The sequence below is a fragment of the Bombina bombina genome, chromosome 5 (genome assembly GCF_027579735.1).
Source record: "Bombina bombina isolate aBomBom1 chromosome 5, aBomBom1.pri, whole genome shotgun sequence".
In the NCBI taxonomy this organism is placed as follows: Eukaryota; Metazoa; Chordata; class Amphibia; order Anura; family Bombinatoridae; genus Bombina; species Bombina bombina.
In genome coordinates, this window is record NC_069503.1 from 220,652,935 (window position 1) to 220,679,534 (window position 26,600).

The window sequence follows — 26,600 nt, forward strand, 5'->3', positions numbered from 1 at the left end:
TAGAGAACTGGGAGGCGGATTTCCTAAGTCGGCAGACTTTTCATCCGGGGGAGTGGGAGCTCCATCCGGAGGTATTTGCCCAGTTGATTCAACTATGGGGCAAACCAGAACTGGATCTCATGGCGTCTTGTCAGAACGCCAAGCTTCCTTGTTACGGGTCCAGGGATCCCAAGGCAGCGCTGATAGATGCTCTAGCAGCGCCTTGGTCCTTCAGCCTGGCTTATGTGTTTCCACCGTTTCCTCTGCTCCCTCGTCTGCCAAGATCAAGCAGGAGAGAGCTTTGGTGATTTTGATAGCTCCTGCGTGGCCACGCAGGACTTGGTATGCAGATCTGGTGGACATGTCATCCTTTCCACCTTGGACTCTGCCGCTAAGGCAGGACCTTCTACTTTAAGGTCCTTTCAAACATCCGAATCTAATTTCTCTGCATCTGACTGCTTGGAGATTGAACGCTTGATTCTATCAAAGCGTGGTTTTTCCGAGTCGGTCATTGATACCTTAATTCAGGCTCGAAAGCCTGTCACCAGGAAAATCTATCATAAGATATGGTGTAAATATCTTCATTGGTGTGAATCCAAGGGTTACTCATGGAGTAAAGTCACGATTCCTAGAATCTTATCCTTTCTCCAAGAGGGATTGGAGAAAGGATTGTCTGCTAGTTCCTTAAAGGGACAGATTTCTGCTCTGTCTATTCTTTTGCACAAACGTCTGGCTGAGGTTCCAGATGTTCAGGCGTTTTGTCAGGCTTTAGTTAGAATCAAGCCTGTGTTTAAACCTGTTGCTCCGCCATGGAGTTTGAATTTAGTTCTTAAAGTTCTTCAAGGGGTTCCGTTTGAACCTTTGCATTCCATAGATATTACATTTTTATCTTGGAAAGTTCTGCTTTTAGTAGCTATCTCCTCGACTCGACGTGTTTCGGAATTATCTGCTTTACAGTGTGATTCCCCTTATCTGATTTTCCATGCAGATAAGGTAGTTACCAAACCTGGGTTTCTTCCTAAGGTAGTATCTAATAAGAATATCAATCAGGAGATTGTTGTTCCTTCATTATGTCCTAATCCTTCCTCAAAGAAGGAACATCTTTTACACAATCTTGATGTGGTTCTTGCTTTAGAGTTTTATTTACAAGCTACGAAGGATTTTCGTCAAACATCTGCTTTGTTTGTTGTCTACTCTGAACAGAGGAGAGGCCAAAAGGCTTCGGCAACTTCTCTTTCTTTTTGGCTGAGAAGCATAATCCGCTTAGTTTATGAGACTGCTGGCCAGCAGCCTCCTGAAAGAATTACAGCTCATTCCACTAGAGCGGTGGCTTCTACATGGGCTTTTAAAAATGAGGCCTCTGTTGAACAGATTTGTAAGGCGGTGACTTGGTCTTCGCTTCATACTTTTTCTAAATTCTACAAATTCAATACTTTTGCTTCTTCGGAGGCTATTTTTGGGAGAAAGGTCTTACAGGCAGTGGTGCCTTCCGTTTAAGTTCCTGCCTTGTCCCTCCCTTTCATCCGTGTCCTAAAGCTTTGGTATTGGTATCCCACAAGTAATGGATGAACCCGTGGACTGGATACACCTTTACAAGAGAAAACAAAATTTATGCTTACCTGATAAATTTTTTTCTCTTGTGGTGTATCCAGTCCATGGCCCACCCTGTCATTTTAAGGCAGGTGTTTTTTATTTTTAAACAGTCACCACTGCACCCTATAGTTTCTCCTTTTTTCCTGCTTGTATTCGGTCGAATGACTGGGGGTGGCAGTTAGGGGAGGAGCTATATAGACAGCTCTGCTGTGGGTGTCCTCTTGCAACTTCCTGTTGGGAAGGAGAATATCCCACAAGCAATGGATGAACCCGTGGATTGGATACACCACAAGAGAAAGAAATTTATCAGGTAAGCATAAATTTTGTTTTTCCATTGTTCTCTCCAAGTATTGGTGATTGTTTTACGGACAGATATAAGATAAAGAAGCATGTATATGTACACAATGTGATAAAGTAATGAGATCTGATTATACCTACAAGCTCAACCCATTTTATTAGGTTGTGGCTTTAAAACACTAAGCCGGCTAATTCATATACACAAATAAGCCTTAAAAAGCAAATTCTCATACATTTTATACTTTGCAGCTTGTAAAAACAGTAACTGGAAACACATTAAGGGAAAAACAATTTGATAGTTTACTGTCACTTTAAGGTTACAAGTTTTGAATGAGCAATGATTCAGCCTTTGTTATAACTAACCCTTCAATGCTCAGTTTTACATGGGTAGTGTTTTGTGCCAGTTGTGTTGTTTTGAGGGGGCTGACAGCTTTCACCAAACATACTGCTTTTTCAGGTCAGATGTCATTATGATAAGTAGATGTGTGGTGAAGTTGCATTGATAAGAATCACATTGGCACTCTGATCTCTGAAATCAATAGGACTTTATAGTAAATATTATTAGTCTCTTGAGGTGGAGCTGATTTCCTGCTGCCTACATTTCACATTTCTATTGTTGACCACCCATGTTCAGTAAACATTTAGCCTCTCTGGGGCAGCTGATTAGACATTATTTTCTTTTACAATACTGTTTCCTTTCCATCTCCTACTCTGAGATTTATGATAACTATTTATAGTATTAAGGTAAAAAAAATAGTTTGCCAATCCTCCAAATTTTTTAGGTTCATTTAGTCTAAAATGACACTTTTGCTGTCTTTAATTATTTATTAAATAAGTTAAAATAAAAAAAAAAAAATACAACAGTATTACTATTTGGAGTGTTGAAAGCATTCTTAATATTTAAGAATCTCATATAACTTTGATGTCACACTTGGGAGTTATGGGTATTTTTAGATTTACCCATGCTGTAAATGCAAATAAAAAATTATTTAGTTGGTCTTCTATGCTCCTGGGGTCAGTAAAGCTAGTAAAACACCAATAAAACCACACTAGGCAGCTACAAATAATGCTTAACACATTTAAGTATCTCTGGCTCAGCAATATTCTAAAACCCAGCACTGATGGACAAATGATTCTCTAATTTCTTCTCTTGTCAAACAATAATGATATATTGGTGTGTAGACATCAAGTTTCATGTAATGAATGTGACATCATTTTTGTAATGTAAGTGCTATCCATGAAAAACATATTGAACTTGTTCTTCACATGTCATTAATGATTTAATAGTTTGTTCGGTCTCCCCCCTGCATTCAGTAAATGTAAATTGTCTGGGCACAGACGTGCTGATATTTTACAAAACTGCACTTGTATGCCATGCTCCTCATTCTAGTGATCTAGTGAATCACAGAGCAACTCAGAGTATAAATCCCTGGGCTTGTAGAATGTCCGGTTTTTGTTTAGTATGTTAGTAAGAACATACACTCTCCCTTCCAAAGTGTGAAAGAGGGTGTTATGCTTCTGATGTTAATTATTTGTATTTATTTATTTTTTACTTAAACTTGTTTCACGTATATGTAGATGCGATACCTCCGGCGTTTTCCAAGTACTTGTGCCATGAGTATAGGTTCCTAGTGCCAAACAAATATTAATATAATACTGGCACAGTTTACTCAGCATAGCAGTGTGAGGAGTCAACTGTAACATGTTTAACCCCTTAATGACCAAGGACGTACGCCACACGTCCTAAAAAAAAAGACAGTTAATGACCGAGGACGCGTGGCGTACGTCCTTGGTCTGGAAAGCAGCTGGAAGTGATCCTGCTCGCTTCCAGCTGCTTTCTGGTTATTGCAGTGATGTCTCGATATGGAGGCATCCTGCAATAACCCCCCTTGGCCATCCGATGCAGAGAGAGCCACTCTGTGGCCCTCTCTGCACCGGACATCGGTGGCCGGTATCGTTGGTGGGTGGGAGCAAGTCTGGGAGGCGGGTGGGCAACCATCGATGTGCCGAGTGGAGGGAAGGGGGGCGGGGGGGGGCGGGAGCGCGCACGGGAGCGCGCGCGTGCACGGGGGGCGGCGGGCGGGCGCGTGCATGGGGCGGGAGCGAACCGCTACACTACAGAAAAATAAAATTGTTAAAAGTTAAAAATAAAATGTTTTCAAATTTAGAAATAAACATCTAAGGGATCAAGAAGGGGGGGGGAAGCTACACTACAGAAAAGGGCATTTTTTAAAAAAAAAAAAAGGCACATTTGTTGCTAAACTGCTAAAAGATGGCGCCCATTAAGGCAGAGGGGGTGGGTTAGAGAGCTGTTTGGTGGGGGATCAGTGAGGTTGGGGACTAAGGGGGGATCCTACACAGCAGCATATGTAAATATGCCAAAAAAAAACAAAAAAAGCCCAAATATAGCTTTTATTTTAGTACTGGCAGAGTTTCTGCCAGTACTTAAGATGGCGGGGACAATTGTGGGGTGGGGGAGGGAAGAGAGCTGTTTGGGAGAGATCAGGGGGTCTCATGTTTCAGGTGGGAGGCTGAGCTCTACACTAAAGCTAAAATTAACCCTGCAAGCTACATAATTAACCCCTTCACTGCTAGCCATAATACACGTGTGAAATGCAGCGGCATTTGGCGGCCTTCTTATTACCAAAAATCAACCCCAAAGCCATATATGTCTGCTATTTCTGAACAAAGGGGATCCCAGAGAAGCATTTACAACCATTTGTGCCATAATTGCACAAGCTGTTTGTAAATGATTTCAGTGAGAAACCTAAAATTGTGAAAAATGTAATGTTTTTTTTAATTTGATCGCATTTGGCGGTGAAATGGTGGCATGAAATATACCAAAATTGGCCTAGATCAATACTTGGGGTTGTCTACTACACTACACTAAAGCTAAAAGTATCCCTAAAAGCTCCCTACATGTTCCATAATTAACCCCTTCACTGCTGGGCATAATACACGTGTAGTGCGCAGTGGCATTTAGCAGCCTTCTAATTACTAAAAAGCAACGCCAAAGCCATATATGTCTGCTATTTCAGAACAAAGGGGATCCCAGAGAAGCATTTACAACCATTTAAGCCATAATTGCACAAGCTGTTTGTAAATAATTTCAGTGAGAAACCAAAAGTTTGTGAAAAAATTAGTAAAAAAGTGAACGATTTTTTGTATTTAATCGCATTTGGCGGTGAAATGGTGGCATGAAATATACCAAAATGGGCCTAGATCAATACGTTGGGATGTCTACTAAAAAAATATATATACATGTCAATGGATATTCAGGTATTCCTAAAAGATATTAGTGTTCTAATGTAACTAGCGCTAATTTTGAAAAATAAAGGTTTGGAAATAGCAAAGTGCTATTTGTATTTATGGCCCTATAACTTGCAAAAAAAGCAAAGAAGATGTAAACATTGGGTATTTCTAAACTCAGGACAAAATTTAGAAACTATTTAGCATGGGTGTTTTTTGGTGGTTGTAGATATGTAACAGATTTTGGGGGTCAAAGTTAGAAAAAGTGTGGGTTTTTTTCATTTTTTCCTCATATTTTATAATTTTTTTTATAGTAAATTATAAGGTATGATGAAAATAATGGTATCTTTAGAAAGTCCATTTAGTGGCGAGAAAAACGGTATATAATATGTGTGGGTACAGTAAATGAGTAAGAGGAAAATTACAGCTAAACACAAACACTGCAGAAATGTAAAAATAGCCTTGGTCCCAAACGGACAGAAAATGGAAAAGTGCTGTGGTCATTAAGGGGTTAAAGGGACAGTCTAGTCAAAATTAAACTTTCATGATTCAAATAGGGCATGCAATTTTAAGCAACTTTCCAGTGTACTTTTATCATCAAATTTGTTTTGTTCTTTTGTTATTCTTTGTTGAAAGCTAAATCTAGGTAGGTTCATATGCTAATTTCCTTGAAGGCCGACTCTTATCTCAGTGCATTCTGACAGTTTTTCACAGCTAGACAGTGCTAGTTTATATGTGCCATATATATAACATTGTGTGCACTCCTGTGGAGTTATTCATGAGTCAGCACTGATTGGCTAAAATGCAAGTCTATCAAAAGAACTGAGATAAGGGGCCAGTCTGCAGAGGCTTAGATATAAGGTAATCACAGAGGTAAAAAGTATATTAATATAACAGTGTTGGTTATGGAAAACTGGGAAATAAGTAATAAAGGGATTATCTTTCAAACAAATCTGGGGTGGACTGCCCCTTTAAAGCTATTCTTACAAAAGAAAAATGCAAAACGGAAGCTGCAAACTTTTAAAAATAGCTGACTAGTTTTTATTTTTTGCTGATTCAGTCATTCTGTATTAGTTATGAGCAGAATGTTTGTAAAACTGTTGCTCACATTTTTTTATATAATGCATTAGTATTACATTAAAATGTAACTTCCCAAATGCATATATTCTCCATTATAATTACAATATTCATGCACCCGAAATCTCCTACAGCAGAACTTGCCAGCTAAGACCCTTGTATACATTTAGAATGTTTAACCATAGCAATGAAAACCCAAGGTAGTAATTACTAAGGGCTAGATTTATTAACGTTGAGGCGTACAGGGGCACGTATACGCACCCCTGTACGCCTCAGCTCGCCTGTGGCAGGGCGAAATTACCCGCAGGTATTCGCCATTGCACACAAGCGCAATTTTGTGCTTGCGTGCTATCCCGCCCATTGCCCGCGCACTGCCAATCACGCGCGGGCAGGAGCTGTCAATCTCCTCAATCGGACTCGACCGAGGAGATTGAATTTCGCCGCCTTAGAGGTGGCGAAGAGCTTAGGGAAGCAGCGGTCTGGTGACCACTGCTTGATAAATCACAGCGAGCAAGTTCTTGTGAGAACTTGCAGCCGTAGGGGCATGATAAATCAAGCCCTAAGTATGAAACAAAGGAACATAGTTCTCTAGAAAGAGCATTGGTACTTTACCTTGTTGAATGTATGGGATTTATTCTCATTTTGCGTGGCTGTGTCTCATATATGAAAATTAGATTAGCTATGTATTTCGCTCTCTATTAGGAGGCATTTTGTTTGCTTTGTTTGGATAAAAACCTTTGAATGTTAAAACTATAAAACCAGTAGATTTACTGTATCATGCTGTGTTGTCATTAGTAATATGAGGATGAAAGAAAAGTACATTTCTGACCTTAATGTGTTAGAGGATTTGACTTCCTAATACCAGTAGCAACAGATTTGTACAAAATTCTTCTACAAAGTCGAATAAGATAAAATGCATAATGGAAGTGCATCCCCACTGAATTTTACTAAGGACGTGAATAATCAAGCATGCCGTGTGTCTCACTAATCCCAATTAACTTTTCCTTTTGACCTCCAAGGTTCCCCAAGCAGAGATGTAGGGCCTTCATTAGGCCTAAAGAAATCCAGCTCATTAGAAAGTCTGCAGACAGCCGTTGCAGAGGTGACTTTGAACGGTGACATTCCTTTCCATCGCCCACGCCCGAGGATTATCAGAGGACGGGGATGCAATGAGAGCTTCAGAGCTGCTATTGACAAGTCCTATGATAAGCCACCTGCTGATGAAGATGACGAAGGCATGGAAACATGTAAGTACTATATTGCATTGAGCCACCAAGAATTAAAGGGGCATAAACCCAAAGTATTTCTTTCATGATTCAGACAGAGTATGCAATTTTAAATAACTTTCCAATTTAATTCTGTTATCTAATTTGTTTCATTCTTTTTGTATGCTTCGTTGAAAAGAATACCTAGGTAGGGTCAGGAGCAGCAATGCATTACTGGGAGCTAGTTGCTGATTGGTGGCTGCACAGACATGCCTCTTGCTATTGGCTCACCTGATTTGCTCAGCTAGCTCCAGTAGTAACTTGCTGCTCCTTCAACAAAGAATAGTACAAAAACAAAGCAAATTTGATAACAAGTAAAGTGGAAAGTTGTTTGAAATTGTACTCTAATCAAATCACAAAATAAAAAGCTTGGGTTTCATATCCCTTTAACAAAGGGGAGAGCACATCACAAATACTGTTTGTTTTGTCTCATAGTAAATTCAAGCATCTCTTTTAAAACAGAAGTGCTCATTTCTGTGACTCTTAATATTAGGTTATATTCACTGTTGTGGCTATTAACAATCTGAAAGTGATATACACCTGTGTTGCTTGACTAGAATAATATATTGCATTGTGGATTTATGGTAATTGGCGTCTTATAGCCCATCACTATCTGGATAAAGCAACTATATACGTGATATAAATAAATATAACGTGGGAAAACCACATAATGTACTCAGTAACTAGTCTAGGATGCCTAGTCATAGAACATAAGACTTACAATATATTTTTGCCTACTTTATATCCATGGTTTGCAAAATTTGTCATTTTTTAAAGTTGTATCTTTATAAGAAGATTGTATCATGCAGGAGTTGTGCACCATTTTAAAAAAGTTATTCATTTGTCAGGGATGGGTATTAAGTTACATGTTTATGAATATGGTACAGTGTAACATAAGTATGCACAATGCCAGGTTTGTACACACCTAACACAAGAGATTTTCTATGTCTAGACTTTTCATGAGGGAGGTAACATGGGTATGCATTGTATATCAGTATGTAATGTGTACTGTATCAATTTAAAGGGACAGTTTACTCAAATGTTTTCTCCCCTTTAATTTGTTCCCAATGATCCACTTTACCTGCTGGAGTGTATTAAATTATTTACAAGTAGCTCCTTTACCCTTATATTGGCATTTGAAATTGTTAATTTAGCATGTGGTATCCCCACCTATTCTGAAAGTTTGTGGCCGCGCGTACCAGCTATAGATAAGCTTTGTAAACACAGCCAGCAGAAGAAATTACACTCCCAGTGTGATAAAGCAGAGATAAGGTAATAAAATGTTGATTTTCCATTGTTCTCTCAAAGTATTGGTGATTGTTTTAATGACAGATATAAGATAAAGAAGCAGGTATATGTGCACAATGTGATACAGTAATGAGATCTGTTTATACCTACAAGCTCAACCTATTTTATTAGGTTGTGGCTTCAAAACACAAAATCAGAGCTTTAATATACAGAAATAAACCTTAAAAAGCTAATTTTCATAAATTTTTTACTCTGCAGTTGGTAAAAAAAGAAATTGTAAACACATTAAGGGAAAAACTATTTTACAGTATACTGTCCCTTTAAATACACAATAAGGTAAACTAGTGGCTATTTATAAATTAACACCTTAAAATCTATTCATGATTTAAATGTTATGGTAAACTTATTTACAGCTATGCTTAATCATATCAATGTTAGATTATATCCATAATATCAAACATTGGGCTCCATTTATAAGCCCTTATGGTTCAGGGTCGCTCTTAACCTGTCCATTACCAGCCGGAGGGAGTTATATTAGGTACATTTTAGTGCATATTTAAAGGGACAGTCAACACCAGAATTGTTGTTGTTTAAAAAGATAGCTAATCCCTTTATTACCCATTCCCCAGTTTTGCAAAACCAACACTGTTATATTAATACACTTTTTACTTCTGTGACTAACTTGTATCTAAGCATCTTCTGACCGCCCCTAATCACATGACTTTTAGTTATTATCTATTGACTTGCATTTTAGCCAATTAGTGCAGTGTCTGCCACTATCCACGAGCGTGATCACAATGCTATCTATATGGCCTACATGAGCTTGCTCTCCCCTGCTGTGAAAAGTAAATAAAATAGAGGCGGCCTTCAAGGGCTTAGAGATTATCATATGTGCCTTCCTAGGTTTGCTTTCAACTAGAATACCAAGAGAACAAAGCAAAATTGTTGATAAAAGTAAATTGGAAAGTTGTTTAAAATTACATGCCCTACTTGAAAAATGAAAGGTTTTTTTTTTGGACTTGACTGTCCCTTTAATTAAAAATCATGAATCAACTTACCTTTATTCTACTCCTTACATTGCAGATTAGTGTTTAAAAAAACATTACAGTTTACCATCAATTTAAAGAGTAATCCTAGGTGAGCTCAAGAGCCGCTGTCAGGGAGAAAGGGTAAACAGGTTCCCTGACTGGGAACTGCCTGTTCCTTAGTAAATGGTTCTACTGTGAATGTTAGATGATATCCATATGAATGTATACAAGCTGTGTTATTTTAATATCATTGTAACTTGTTTTAGTGTGTACAAGCAGGGAGGGGTATATTGTTATCTGCGTGCAGGTGCTCTATGTCAGTGTGAATATAACATGAGTGCTCTGTTCTTTTACTATTGTCTAATAATTACCCTCTGGTCTATAAATGGCATGCCCTTGCAACAACACAAATATAAATCTGAGACTCCCTCTATTTAATATAAAGATTCCATTCACGATGATCTGAAGGCCGCCTTGACCGCATATAGTTTAATAAATTGTATGCTAATTACAATTATTAGAGCTGTCAATCCAAACTGTGATACACAGTGATCAGAGGATTCCCACTCTAATTACCATTAATTTAAATTTAATGTTCTTCTAACACTGCATGTGACCCAGCGTTTCAGCCCTCATTTACATAAAACCCGTCCCTTAGACTGAACCTTATGCTTATTACTCTGCGCTGGTATGTAGTGATACTAGCTAAACCTAGGGGAAGGTGATTGTATGGGTAATTCTTGTCTCTCTTGTTTAAACCTAAGTGAAGCTGTGTGACAAAGCATCATATGTGACTGGCGGTACAGAATAGAGCAGCAGGCACTCCCATTTATTTCCTTCTGCCTGAGAATGATAATGATAGTCTAGTTCTTCATTGTGTTTGAATACATTTGTCTCTATTAGCTGAGAGACCCCTTATTTAAGGCGTCTATTCTAACCACCTAAACTCATATTTTGTGCAATTTTTTATTTACAATTCAAAGCACCCAAAATAATATTTGGCATTTTTTAAACAAAATGTGTTTCAAGCACTTACCTTGATGTGCATCCATTAGAGAGAAAAAAATGTTCAGTAGGTAGATATATATTCCTTATGTCAGCCTGCAAGCTACGGAAATTATGTTTTTGGTGATAAACAAGGAAAATATTTCATGTATAAATAACATTTTTCCATTAGAAATAATAAACTTGATTGATCCATTTAACCAGATATTTTTCTCTTTTACGGAAGTATGTGCTAGCGTTTTAAACTGCGTTTTGGCTGATAAGAGGGTTGTTCTGTTTCATTTATGTTTAACAGATAATATGTTCTATCACATAATTCAAAAAGAATCAAGTAGCAGTGCTCCTTGGTTCATTGAACTTCAACCAAAAAGGCAAGAGTTGCTCCATGCTTGGAATTAAAAACAATACTTTATTTAAAATATACAACATGGGGTATTGAATGAGTATAAAAAAGTACAGGTACAAATCCCCAAAGCTGGAATTCCAAAATTCTAATTTCTCTTGTTAAGTGTGTTCAGTCCACGGGTCATCCATTACTTATGGGATATATTCTCCTTCCCAACAGGAAGTTGCAAGAGGATCACCCAAGCAGAACTGCTATATAGCTCCTCCCCTCACATGTCATATCCAGTCATTCTCTTGCAACCCTCAACAAAGAAGGAGGTCGCGAGAGGAGTGGAGTTTTTTACTTAATTATTCTTCAATCAAAAGTTTATTTTAAATGGCACCGGAGTGTGCTGTTTTTTTCTCTCAGGCAGTATTTAGAAGAAGAATCTGCCTGCGTTTTCCTATGATCTTAGCAGACGTAACTAAGATCCACTGGCTGTTCTCCAGCATTCTGAGGAGTGGGGTAACTTCAGAAAAGGGAATAGCATGCGGGGTCCCCTGCAAATGAGGTATGTGCAGTACATATTTTCTAGGAATGGAATTGACTAAGAAAACACTGCTGATACCCATATGATGTAAGTACAGCCTTAAATGCAGTAGTAGCGACTGGTATCAGGCTGGTAAATGTATGCACAGTAGTTATTTTCTAGAGACTAGAATTTGACTGAAAAAATACTGTTAATGCTGAAATAATGTATGAGCCTTAACTGCAGTAGAAGCGACTGGTAGCAGGCTTAGTGATAATTTTACATGACATTTGAAATGTTTATTTTTCAAAACGTTTACTGGTATGTTAATCGTTTTGTGAGGTACTTTGGTGATAAATCTTTGGGGCATGATTTTTTTCCACATGGCCAACGTATATGGATGCATAGAAACCGTTATATCAGGTCTCCCACTGTTGTAATATGAGTGGGAGGGACCTTTTGTTAGCACCTTGTTGCGCAGTTAAAATTCTAGCACAGTCTTCCTGCTTCTTCCTCCTTGATCCAGGACGTCTCCAGAGAGTTCAGGGGTCTCCAAAATTCATTTTTGAGGGAGGTAATCAGTCACAGCAGACCTGTGACAGTGTGTTTGACTGTGATAAAGCGTTAAATCTAAATTGATTATCCGTTTTTTTGGGTATTGAGGGGTTAGTCATCCTTTTTGCTAGTGGGTGCAATCCTCTGCTAATTTCATGTGTTTTCTGTAAAAATTGTTTGCTATAACTGAATTGTTATTTCAACTGTGTTTTTTAAAAGCGCTGCAGCGTTTTTGTATTGCTTGTGAAAAATTTTTGGCAAGAATTTTCCAAGCTTGCTAGCCTCATTGCTAGTCTGTTTAAACATGTCTGATACAGTGGAATCTGCTTGTTCATTATGTTTAAAAGCCGATGTGGAGCCCAATAGAAATATGTGTACCAATTGTATTGATGTTACTTTAAAGAAAAGTCAGTCTTTACCGGTAAAGAAATTATCACCAGACAACGAGGGGGAAGTTATGCCGCCTAACTCTCCTCACGTGTCAGTACCTTCGCCTCCCGCTCGGGAGGTGCGTGAGATTGTGGCGCCAAGTACATCAAGGCCCTTACAAATCACTTTACATGATATGGCTAATGTTATGAAAGAAGTATTATCTAATCTGCCCGAGTTGAGAGGCAAGCGCGATAGCTCTGGATTAAGGACAGAGCGCGCCGATGACACGAGAGCCATGTCCGATACTGCGTCACAATTTGCAGAACATGAGGACGGAGAGCTTCATTCTGTGGGTGACAGATCTGATCCGGGGAGACCGGATTCAGAAATTTTAAATTTTAAATTTAAGCTTGAGAACCTCCGTGTATTGCTAGGGGAGGTATTGGTGGCTCTGAATGATTGCGACACGGTTGCTATCCCAGAGAAATTATGTAGGCTGGATAGATACTATGCGGTGCCGGTGTGTACTGACGTTTTTCCTATACCGAAAAGGCTTACAGAGATTATTAGCAAGGAGTGGGATAGACCCGGTGTGCCCTTTTCCCCTCCGATATTTAGAAAAATGTTCCCTATAGACGCCACCACACGGGACTTATGGCAGACGGTCCCTAAGGTGGAGGGAGCAGTTTCTACTTTAGCCAAGCGTACCACTATCCCGGTGGAGGATAGTTGTGCTTTCTCAGATCCAATGGATAAGAAATTAGAAGGTTACCTTAAGAAAATGTTTGTTCAATAAGGTTTCATTTTACAGCCCCTTGCATGCATTGCGCCCGTCACTGCTGCAGCGGCATTCTGGTTTGAGTCTCTGGAAGAGGCAGTTCGCACAGCACCATTGGATGAGACTTTGAGCAGGCTTAGAACACTTAAGCTAGCTAATGCATTTGTTTCGGATGCCGTGGTGCATTTAACCAAACTAACGGCTAAGAACTCCGGATTCGCCATCCAGGCGCGCAGAGCGTTATGGCTTAAATCCTGGTCAGCAGATGTGACTTCTAAATCTAATTTACTTAATATTCCTTTCAAAGGGCAAACCTTATTCGGGCCCGGCTTGAAAGAAATTATTGCTGACATTACTGGAGGTAAGGGCCACACCCTTCCTCAGGACAGGGCCAAATCAAAGGCCAAACAGTCTAATTTTCGTGCCTTTCGTAATTTCAAGGCAGGAGCAGCATCAACTTCCTCCGCTCCAAAACAGGAAGGAACTGCTGCTCGTTACAGACAGGGTTGGAAAGGCAACCAGTCTTGGAACAAGGGCAAGCAGGCCAGAGAGCCTACTTCCGCCCCTAAGACAGCATGAAGAAAGGGCCCCCTATCCGGGGACGGATCTAGTGGGGGGCAGACTTTCTCTCTTCGCCCAGGCCTGGGCAAGAGATGTCCAGGATCCCTGGACGTTGGAGATCATATCTCAGGGATACCTTCTGGACTTCAAAACTTCTCCTCCACAAGGGAGATTTCATCTGTCAAGATTATCAACAAACCTAGTAAAGAAAGAGGCATTTCTACAATGTGTACAAGACCTCTTAGTCATGGGAGTGATCCACCCAGTTCCACGAACGGAACAAGGGCAAGGCTTTTACTCAAATCTGTTTGTGGTTCCCAAAAAAGAGGGAACCTTCAGGCCCATCTTGGACCTAAAGATCTTAAACAAATTCCTAAGGGTTCCATCGTTCAAGATGGAAACTATTCGTACCATCCTACCCATGATCCAAGAGGGTCAGTATATGACCACAGTGGACTTAAAGGATGCTTACCTTCACATACCGATTCACAAAGACCATTATCGGTACCTAAGGTTTGCCTTTCTGGACAGGCATTACCAGTTTGTAGCTCTCCCCTTCGGGTTAGCTACGGCCCCGAGAATTTTTACAAAGGTTCTGGGCTCACTTCTGGCGGTACTAAGACCACGAGGCATAGCGGTGGCTCCGTACCTAGACGACATTCTGATACAAGCGTCAAGTTTTCAAAATGCAAAGTCTCATACAGAGATAGTTCTAGCATTTCTGAGGTCGCATGGGTGGAAAGTGAACGTGGAAAAGAGTTCTCTGTTACCACTCACAAGGGTTCCTTTTCTAGGGACTCTTATAGATTCTGTAGAGATGAAGATTTACCTGACGGAGTCCAGGTTATCAAAAATCCTCAATGCTTGCGTGTCCTTCACTCCATTCCAAGCCCATCAGTAGCTCAGTGCATGGAAGTAATCGGCTTAATGGTCGCGGCAATGGACATAGTGCCATTTGCGTGCCTGCATCTCAGACCGCTGCAACTATGCATGCTAAGTCAGTGGAATGGGGATTACTCAGATCTGTCCCCTTTACTAAATCTGGACCAGGAGACCAGAGATTCTCTTCTCTGGTGGTTGTCGCGGGTTCATCTGTCCAAAGGAATGACCTTTGGCAGACCAGATTGGACGATTGTAACAACAGATGCCAGCCTACTAGGCTGGGGAGCAGTCTGGAACTCCCTGAAGGCTCAGGGATCGTGGACTCAGGAGGAGAAACTCCTCCCAATAAACATTCTGGAATTAAGAGCAATATTCAATGCTCTTCTAGCTTGGCCTCAGTTAGCAACACTGAGGTTCATCAGATTTCAGTCGGACAACATCACGACTGTGGTTTACATCAATCATCAAGGGGGAACCAGGAGTTCCCTAGCGATGTTGGAAGTCTCAAAGATAATTCGCTGGGCAGAATCTCACTCTTGCCACCTGTCAGCGATCTACATCCCAGGCGTGGAGAACTGGGAGGTGGACTTTCTAAGTCGCCAGACTTTTCATCCGGGGGAGTGGGAACTTCACCCGGAGGTATTTGCTCAACTGATTCGTCGTTGGGGCGAACCGGAGCTGGATCTCATGGCATCTCGCCAGAACGCCAAGCTTCCTTGTTACGGATCCAGGTCCAGGGACCCGGAGCGGTGCTGGTAGATGCACTAGCAGCCCCTTGGGTTTTCAACATAGCTTATGTGTTTCCACCTTTTCCGTTGCTACCTCGACTGATTGCCAGGATCAAACAGGAGAGAGCATCGGTGATTCTGATAGCGCCTGCGTGGCCACGCAGGACCTGGTATGCAGACCTAGTGGACATGTCGTCCTGTCCACCATGGTCTCTACCCCTGAGGCAGGATCTTCTAATTCAGGGTCCTTTCAACCATCCAAACCTAATTTCTCTGAGGCTGACTGCATGGAAATTGAACGCTTGATTCTATCAAAGCGTGGGTTTTAGGATTCATTACCAGAAAAATTTACCATAAGATATGGCGTAAATATTTATATTGGTGTGAATCCAAGAGTTACTCATGGAGTAAGGTTAGGATTCCTAGGATATTGTCTTTTCTACAAGAGGGTTTAGAAAAGGGTTTATCCGCTAGTTCGCTAAAGGGACAGATTTCTGCTCTGTCTATTCTTTTACACAAGCGTCTGGCAGAGAATCCCGACGTCCAGGCTTTTTGTCAGGCTTTGGCTAGAATTAAGCCTGTGTTTAAAGCTGTTGCTCCTCCGTGGAGCTTAAACTTGGTTCTTAAAGTTCTTCAGGGTGTTCCGTTTGAACCCCTTCATTCCATTGATATTAAACTTTTATCTTGGAAAGTTCTGTTTTTGATGGCTATTTCCTCGGCTCGAAGAGTCTCTGAGTTATCTGCCTTACATTGTGATTCTCCTTATCTGATCTTTCATTCAGACAAGGTAGTCCTGCGTACTAAACCTGGGTTTTTACCTAAGGTTGTTTCTAACAGGAATATCAATCAAGAGATTTGTTGTTCCATCATTATGTCCTAATCCTTCTTCAAAGAAGGAACGTCTTTTGCATAATCTAGACGTGGTCCGTGCCCTGAAGTTCTACTTACAGGCAACTAAAGATTTTCGGCAAACTTCTTCTCTGTTTGTCGTTTACTCTGGACAGAGGAGAGGTCAAAAGGCTTCGGCTACCTCTCTCTCTTTTTGGCTTCGTAGCATAATACGTTTAGCCTATGAGACTGCTGGACAGCAGCCTCCTGAAAGAATTACAGCTCATTCCACTAGAGCTGTGGCTTCCACCTGGGCCTTTAAGAATGAGGCCTCTGTTGAACAGATTTGCAAGGCTGCAACTTGGTCTTCACTTCATACTTTTTCCAAATTTTACAAATTTGACACTTTTGCTTCTTCGGAGGCTGTTTTTGGGAGAAAGGTTCTTCAGGCAGTGGTTCCTTCTGTTTAAAGTTCCTGCCTTGTCCCTCCCATCATCCGTGTACTTTAGCTTTGGTATTGGTATCCCATAAGTAATGGATGACCCGTGGACTGAACACAACAAGAGAAAACATAATTTATGCTTACCTGATAAATTTATTTCTCTTGTAGTGTGTTCAGTCCACGGCCCGCCCTGTCTTTTTTGAGGCAGGTTCTAAATTTTAAATTATAACTCCAGTCACCACTGCACCCTATAGTTTCTCCTTTCTCGTCTTGTTTCGGTCGAATGACTGGATATGACATGTGAGGGGTGGAGCTATATAGCAGCTCTGCTTGGGTGATCCTCTTGCAACTTCCTGTTGGGAAGGAGAATATATCCCATAAGTAATGGATGACCCGTGGACTGAACACACTACAAGAGAAATTTATCAGGTAAGCATAAATTATGTTTTAGTCTGTAATCCAGACTTTTTAATTATCAAAAATTACTTTATTCTCCACCTCTAAGTCACAATCTTCTCTGCCTATGTCATTTTTTTTTTTTTGTGTTCTAAAATGCAAATAATAGTCTCTATTTATTTAACAACAAATATTACCTTTCTGATTACAGTACTGTACTATGTATACAAAAGTATTAAAACTTAAACTACCTTTAGGTTTCATTATGATATGTAAATATTGCCTAAATAATATAAGATGTGGTTGTTTTTCCCCCAAACTGCCCCATTTTACATATGAAAATATACAAATATTCCAAAATCTTAACTATTCAGAAATCCAAACCTTTTTTGGTCTCAAGCAGTTTGGATAAAGAGGTTTCTACCTGTATTGGCATAGGGCACCCTAGAACATCTGATGAGTTTCATGTGTAGCCTGTAATCATAGACCACTCAAACCATTTTCAGCTATAATATGTTAATGCATACCTGGGAACTATCAGGCTTGAGCTGACACTGAGACCTAAAATATGTAGCGTTGCTAGTATGCCTTCTACACAACTCTGCGTTGGCAGCCAATGGGTATCTCAGAGCAGACTTTTGGCTGTTGGTCTTGTGTCCACAACAGACATCTTGCCCTGTAGCTTCAGTCAGCCACATGTGTTAAAGGGGTCACTTTGTTTTAATAAGCTCAACTGGAGCTTTTTTGTAAGTATATTAAGATTTGTAAAGGTTAAAATCTATGGACTTCTGTCTTTGTTCAACCTCATCTACTATGTTACTATGTATGTTACATCAAATCAAACTTATTGTCTTGTCGACCCTGAGTCATCCACTTACCCACATCAGACCTTAGGTGCCACCTCTGTTAGCTACATAACTGTCACCCTGCATCCTCCCTGCCATTCATAGCAAGACCCCTTGTCCTGCAGCCCCTTGTCTTAGTGTAGCTGTTCAGAATATTCACGTAGATACTGTTTTCACTACATATGAATTACTGACTCTCAAACATGGAACATCAGACCACTGGTAAAATATCACACACTCTGCAAAAACAACTAATACCAGAAGTCATGTGACCCTTTCACTGGAGAAATAGTGAACTCAGAGGCTGTTGTTTAAAACATAGGCAGCAAGTTCCCAGATGTTACTTTATGTACGATCTGTGTTTTCTATTTGTTTATTGTGTTTTTTTTCTACAATTGCCATTTCTTTTCCCTATAATGCTGTGAAACTCTTGTTTTATGATGTAATACTACTAATATATATTTTGTTTTTGAACATATGAAATTTTATCTGATAATTATATGATTTTGTGCGATTTATAGGGTGAAGTTACTTGTCTGCAGTTTGCTCAAATTTATATTTCAAAGCATTGCATGCAAGTTAATTACGCTCAAACGATAGATCGTACTTATTCATCATATGTCATTGTTTTCAGACACATTGCAAAGTCACTGTATAGAACTATGTTTTACTCCACCCGCAAAATCTCTTTTATTAAATTACTTCTGCTGAGGTCATTGCACAATGGGAAGTTTCTTCATGAATGGCAACAAATTGGATTAAATTGTGTCTAGCCATGAATTTCATGCAGCAAAGGTTAAATGTCAGCCCTTTCTGGCCAATCACAGGGCATCTGCTTAGGGTTTAGTAAAGTGATCCTAATTACCTTCTTCAAAAATGCATCACTAACATCTGCAGGAAAGGGAGCCCTTGATGCAGTGCATTGTGTGCAGATCTATAGTCAAAATATTACTGTAGGATAAACAAAGCTACCATTAAATATATTAATAGCTGGATGGTCCTCATTGCCTTTCAACCACCATTCTTTATTGAAAAATGAGAGCAGTGCTTTTCAGACTATTTTTTAACGGCTTCTAAAATATTGACAGACTCAAAAATCTGAAAGGTTAATTAAATGCAATTTATTTTAACATAAAAGTACTAGAAGTTTTTGGGCGTTGAATGTTGAGTGCTTATAGTCCAAATTAAACGTTCATGATTCAGATAGGCCATGTAATTTTAAACAACATTCTAATTTACTTTTGCTTTGTTCTTTTGGTATTCTTAGTGGAAAGCTAAACCTAGGTAAGCTCATGCTAATTTCTATGCCCCTGAAGGCCGCCTCATATCTGAATGCATTTGACAGTTTTTCACAGCTAGAGGGCGTTCATGTATTTCATATAAATAACATTGTGCTCATGCATGTGGAGTTATTTAAGAGTCACTACTAATTACGTATTAGATCTCTAAAATTAGAGGTGGGGGGGGGAATAGAGTCTCTTGAGTATCCTAGGAGGGTAAGCCTGTGTATCCCTACATAGGCAGTGCCTATATACCTAAAAAATATATTTCCAAGAGAATAAGAAGAGAGAAAAAGAGGTATAAATGTGGCACACTTGGATCAAGAGACTAAATTGACTATATGTTAGTCGACAGGGAGAACTAACTAGTAAAATATAACTTGCATTAATTGATATTAAAATGGGATTTGTTTAAAACAGAAACATAACAGACAAAAAAACGTATGCAACACAAATAATTAGGTGGATATGGGGTATAGTGTAGGTGTGCTTTGTAAACGTTCCCAAGATCTGCCTCTTTTATGTGGTGTACAATCAACTTAGCTTAAATTAGAGCCCCAAAGTATCCACTGTGTGTGTACAGAGTCAAAATAATACATCATCTGTAGACATAGCATAAGAAAAGAATATAGGATTTAATAAAATTGTGTTTGAAGAAAAACACAAAAGTATGTCTAATGCAGGCTTCCCCTGTAATATAAGGTGTAATACTTATTCTATAATTACTATCTATAATAGAAAGAGCATTTGTAATATATGAAAAAGTCTTGCAATGGGGCATTTGCTACGACCCCTAGGTAAGGTCGACTAAGTATGGGAGAGATAGCAGTATTACTCTCCCATAGTGCTAGCAGGTAGCAAAAACCTAAGTACAATTATCCTAGTTCGGATTACCTCCTATAGTATAAGTATATAGGTAGTTACTAAGGCTATCACAATTGTTACCCAAAATATAGACTGAGTGCCAGTAAAGGCCAACAAAATTAAAAGGTCGAATAGATATGGGAGAGATGACAATATTGCTCTCCCATAGTGCTAGTAGGTAGCGTAAACCTTAGTTAAATTATCGTAATTAGGATTCCCTCCTATGGTATAGGTATAATTACTTAGGCTATCACAATTGTTACCCAAAAGGTAGACTTGCCAATAAAGGCCAACAAAATTAAAACTAAAGCTCTTTTTTGTAAACAAATAGATGCAGGGGAAGCAGTGCCAACGTCTGACGTGTGTTTCGCCAACTGCTTTTTCAAAGGCGCGGGTCGTCCTCCCGGTTGTCCCTATTTATGTGAGCGCCAGCCAATCCGAGAGGGGGTGTGTGCCATGAGCATGTGATTACGGCTATCAATCGTATTGTAGCTGTGACCTCACACATTCACGTGGTGTCTAGTGTTTACATCGCTTTTGACAGAAGATGCGTACAGAACTAATATGTATCGCAGTTAAGTTTTGGAAGCGCACGTATCGTATATTGGGGAGACTTTCTGACTTAATGATTTGTGAACTATTTATGCTTCAATAATTCGTATCGCCAGAAAAAGACATGCATAATAGAGCTTCTGCCATGTATTGTAATACACACATGAATGCTTATCCAGGAATTATGGCAGATCGTCAGTTTAATATGTCATAGCGCCTCGATCGGCCCCAATTACGACGTTGCTGTCAGATAAATCCTTATGATATTACTTATAGTACGGTAGGTATACGATCAGACAATTATCATCATTGTTTATCCTTGAGAAGTTTATAGTGAAAAATTTGATACATACTACAGATTTAAATCGATAGAATATGCATAGTAAACAGTGATTAGGCATATATTCTATGGAGGGGAAATTGTCCTATACCAAATATATTTAAAACTGAGGATTTATAATCCTGTCTGATTTCGATTTCACTTTGTGTTCATACATTTGGAACCAAAGGAAGAAAGATACAGTTAATATGATTAGAAGATAGTTTTGTGTCACTATAACACATAAGAGTCTGATGATAGGTATACTTGTCTATATGTTGGTGAAGGGGTCACTTAGGTAACAAAATTAGGATTGAATCTCTATCATTTATACAAGAGATTTTAATGGTCTGGGGAATAGTGGGTGTTAGGATTGAATCTCTATCATTTATACCAGAGATTTTAATGGTCGGAGGAATAGTGGATGTTAGATCCCCAAGGCATGATTTCGAGAGAATCCGTCGTGTTTCAACACTATTTTATAGAAATGGACCAAAGCTCAGTTGTTCATTTAGTCCTTTTGGGGCCATAGTCTGTAGCCAAAAGATCCATTTAGTTTCTTCTTTGAGGAGCATAGTTTCTACATTCCCCCCTCTTATTCCTGGTTTGTAGAATCCAACATTTTAAGTCTGCCTTTCCTCCATAATTGCTTGAAATGCAAGTTTGCAGAAGCTTAGATACAAGGTAATTACAGAGGTAAACAGTATATTTCTACAACAGTGTTGGTTATGCAAAACTGGGGAATGGTAAATAAAAGGATTATCTATCTTTTTAAACAATAACATTTTTGGGGTTTACAATCCCTTTAATCTATGAATATTTTGAACTTGATACACTGAAACTGATCACAGCCTCAGCCTCGCAATCCTCTGTTCTTTTTGCACTTTGCTCGTCTGAATCCCAGCTTACTGCTAAATTGACTCTAAACGAGAGACTTTTAAACTGGCGGCACAGTCAAATAAAGAGCAGATTGTCTTGTTTTGGGTTTCTGATCACAAAAACTCTGATCTTGCTTTTTGTGTCTTTGACTTTGTTAAGCCAAAATTGCTGTCTCTGGTGCATTTTAAGTGCTAGAATTTGATGGAGTGGAGCCTGACTTCCTTGTATCTCTAAGGACAGGTTAACAGGCCTACAATTCTATAAAATGGATGCAAACACAGATGTGCAGTTTCTGCTGTTGATGTTTTAAAACTTAAAGAGAGAGAAGTAATTCAGTTGCCCTTTTCCGGTAATTTTAGAGCATATTGACATTTTATTACTTGTTTTACCATATGTAATTTTCAAGTTAAACACACCAAAGAAACCTACTCAGTTTTGAAACAGCAGAGAAAACAGGATTTCTTAAAGGGACATTAAACACTAAATAAATACTAAATAGAATGATACATTCAAATAAAAAATTAGTTTGAGAATAACATGTAGATGCATTTTTTGAAAGTTTCATTATCTGTTTAAATATTGACAAAATAAGTGTAAAGTTTTAGTATCTATAAAACAATAGGAGCTTCCATGTTGTAACTTAGGTTACCTTCTCTGCTGTGGTCAATTAGGGACAAATATAAATAGGTTACTAGAGTGTGCAGCTACTTCTGTGTGAAACATAACCGTGTTCTGCCCTTTTATTTCTAACAAGAACTGAAAAGCTCACAATTTCAGAATGGAATTAGATAAAAAGGGGACAAAATAAATAATATATTGCAAACTTTTTATATAATATATATATATATATATATATATATATATATATATATATATATATATATATATATATACGATTTATCATTTTATGTTACCTTCTCAAAGTGTTTAATCTCCATTTAACTAGTTATAGAGTTACTGAAAATGTGCACCTCAGTAATTTTCTTTTAGTAGGAGCTATAGTACCTACATTTTAGTGTACCTTGGCAGTTGTCGACTGCTGATCCAGTGTGGAGAGGTAGAAGAAAAATATATAAATCCATCTATCTATATATAGTAGAAAACAGATGAGTACTCCCCTGTACAATATCACTTAAATATCAAATGATTCAAAGTTGTTTCATCACCTTTCAATATTTGCAATATTTCTAAATTGAAAAGTAGAGTATTTCCTCTTATGAACAATCAAAAACAATTACTTTAGAAAAAGCTATATTGAAAATACAGACCTCAAAGTAGAAACTCAATGCAACAATAGTGAATACGCTTGTGATTTCTGAAACACAAGTTTGATCATTGAAACACCTGTGATCTCCAATTAGCCTAATTGAATGAACATGGTTATAAAATGACCTTTGAACACACCAGAGTTTTGTCAATTTTGGACCTATGGGCTGTGTCTGTCTGCATCGTGGCTTCACGTTGAAAAGAACTGTCAGAGGAATTGAAAAAAAAAATCTGATTGTGAGACTTCACAAAGATAGAAAAGGATACATGAAGATCAGCGACCAAATAAATATCATTCAAAACACAGTTGCAGCAGTAATCAGGAGGTATAGAACGAGTCATAGTACCACTAATCAGAGCCCCAGTGGCCGTCGTCCTACAATGACGCTACTTGCACAATCTAGCTCTGAAGAACAGACCAGCAAGTGCCTCAGACTTTGCTCAGGGTTTATTAATGGAAATTGGAGTTTCTTGGACAGTGACAGTGCAAAGGACATTGCATAATGTCAACCTCCTATGGACTGTGACCAAGAAAAAAAACCTTTCTTCTTCTCCGGCACAAAACTGCAAGATTAAATTTTGCTAAAGAACATGAAAAGAAGCCTGATGAATATTGAAAGCACATTCTTTGATCAGATGAGGCCAAGATAAATTTGTTAAGCTCAGATGGGATCCAGTGTGTTTGGTGTGAACTTGGCCAGGATTATTACAGTGAATACATAGTCCCAACAGTGAAGCACAGAGGTCAGAATGTGATGATATGGGGCTGCATGAGTGCAAATGGCGTTGGGCAGATGACACTTATAGTTAGCACCATGGACACCTGTGTATATACCAAAATACTGGCTGAGAAGATAACTCCCAGTGCCCAGAAGCTTAGCAGAAGAGGAATATTCTAGCATAATACCGATCCAAAGCACACTGCCAAAATCACAAAAGTTTCTCAAGGAGAAAACAGTTAAAACTATGACCTTGCCAAGTATATCGCTGACTTGAATCTCATAGAATATCTTTGGGGTATTTTAAAGAGAAAGGTAGAGCAACACAGCCCCTTCAGCAAGAAATTGGTGGTCCCATTTTGCTGAGAATAATAGCTTTGTGGCCTTCTGAATTGATATTCAGGTAATTCATTGCTAAAAGATAAATCCCACGGCTTTGGAGTCATTGAGGAATTCTGTTAGTGGTATGCTTTTTAGGTTGCAAGCTACTAAAATTCGACCAGACTTTGAGTGAGATATATATATATATATATATATATATATATATATATATATTAGAGAAATATGGCTACATCTCACTGACGAGGCCCAATGAAGGCCAAAATGATCGTCTGGGGTTGCTTTGTTCCTTGTTCAGAGAGGAATTGCCTGGTATTTCGGTGCTGGACTGACCGTAATAGGCGGGATCAGACTGATATGCTACAGGAAAGTTATACTCTGTGAAAAGCATTTCTGGGCTAAAAGAAGCTGGTAAATCACTGTAGAACAGGCTAACAATGGTATTGAGCCGGTTGCTTGTTCTTATGAATGTGCTTCTCTCTGTGTGTATTTAGTCTCCCTATGGGGAAAAGGGGAAACCAGAAGTGGACTCCTTGCTCAGTGTGCTTAGAGGAATATGGCTTCACCTCACTGACGAGGCCCAATGAAGGCCGAAACGGTCGTCTGGGATTGCGGTTTGTCAGGGTTGCTACTGGCAACCATTTTACTCGCCTCTCTTGCTGACCCTGGTGCATACTGTGTGATGCTACTCATTTCCTGCATTTCCTTTTATGGCCAGACTGGTGTCATCATCCATGTGAGACAGGATGCAGTCTCAGAATTGTGATGTCATCACTTATTATTTAAAGGGCCTCGGTTCAGTATGCTTTGCCCTTGCGTTGTCTCAGACCTGTTTGTGAGAGCTCCTGTGTATTACCTGGCTGTCTGACGTTCCTGATCCCTGGCTTGTTCATGACTCTGCTGTTCTCCTTGTTCCTGATTCTGGCTCGTCTGACTATTCGCTTTGGCTCCTGACTCGGCTCGTCTGACTACCAGTTTTTGTTTTGATTCCTGACTTGTTAGTTGACTTGTGGACTTTTTATTATTTTTTGCTATTTAAAGGTGGGATTATTTTTGCACATCTTGTCTCAGTCTGATTCCTGGCACCCTGACATTACGCAAGGGCCATGAATCCTGATGATGCTAATAATCCAGCTTTACCTGCCATAATTTCCAGGATGGATGAACAGGATCACCGCTTGGATCAATTTGCACTAGCCCTGCAAACTCTGCTGACTCGCACTGCACATTTGGACCAAAGTGTCCCTCAAGTTATGGCTGCTTCTGTTTCCACTGCTGCACCTAGTCCTACCAGGAGCATGTCCGGTTCTGCACCTCTACTTCAGCAAATAGTCAGACAAGCCGGAATCAGGAACAAGGAGAACAGCAGAGTCAGAAACAAGCCAGGGATCAGGAACTAGGAGGGACGTCAGACAGCCAGGTAATACACAGGAGCTCTCACAAACAGGTCTGAGACAACGCAAGGGCAAAGCATACTGAACAGAGGCCCTTTAAATAATAAGTGATGACATCACAATTCTGAGACTGCATCCTGTCTCACATGGATGATGGCAAAGGAGGTATGCACCAGGGTCAGCAAGAGAGGTGAGTAAAATGGCTGCCAGCAGCACATGGCAAACAGATCAGGGAAAAAACCCTGACACTGTGTTCCTTGTTCAGAGAGGAATTGCCTGGTATTTCGTTGCTGGACTGACCGTAATAGGCGGGATCAGACTGATATGCTACAGTTCTACTCTGTGAAAGCATTACTGGGCTAAAAGAATCTGCACCCAGGTGGTAAATCGCCATAGAACAGGCTAACAATGGTATTGAGTTCCTGTGAGTGTGCTTATCTGTGTGTGTGTGTGTATATATATATATATATATATATATATATATATATATATATATATATATATATATATATATATATATATATATATATATATATATATATATATAAAAAAAACCTCAGTTCTCATATTTAATAATATAAAATATTTGGTTGGTGCAATCTTTGTTTGTACTGATTTTATTAGTGAGCTATAGGGATATATTTCACCAAAGGTTTTGCATCTCATAAGGGTATAATTTTTTATCTGTTGTAAAATATTTGTTTACCAATGTCAGAATGTTTCCTGTTAGGAGGAAGATTGATGTCCTCATGACATTGTGTTAGGTCATCCAGTCTTTACACTTTATTCCATACAACTGAACTTCTGTAATTTAATATCTGTTTAACTTATATACACATATACACATTCACACATGCTCACACACACACTTTCTAATGTAAAATGTTTATCCAAACACCCCAAAATCTCATTCATTATACAACTTTCAATACTGATGGTCTTTGTACATAAAACAACAAATAAATTAATTAGCTCAACCATGTATTTTATCAAATATTTAGGAGCT

General features: G+C 39.1%; 1 protein-coding gene across 5 annotated transcripts in view; it reads left to right on the forward strand.

Moving 5' to 3' along the window:
• The window catches only part of PARD3 (par-3 family cell polarity regulator), a 1,150,653-nt gene that overhangs the window by 778,064 nt on the left and 345,989 nt on the right, over positions 1-26,600 (forward strand). For all 5 annotated transcript variants that reach the window (XM_053713848.1, XM_053713850.1, XM_053713851.1 and 2 more), the window contains one exon: positions 7,215-7,442. In XM_053713848.1, coding sequence (XP_053569823.1) covers positions 7,215-7,442 — 228 coding nt within the window. The remainder of the gene's footprint in view (positions 1-7,214; positions 7,443-26,600) is intronic.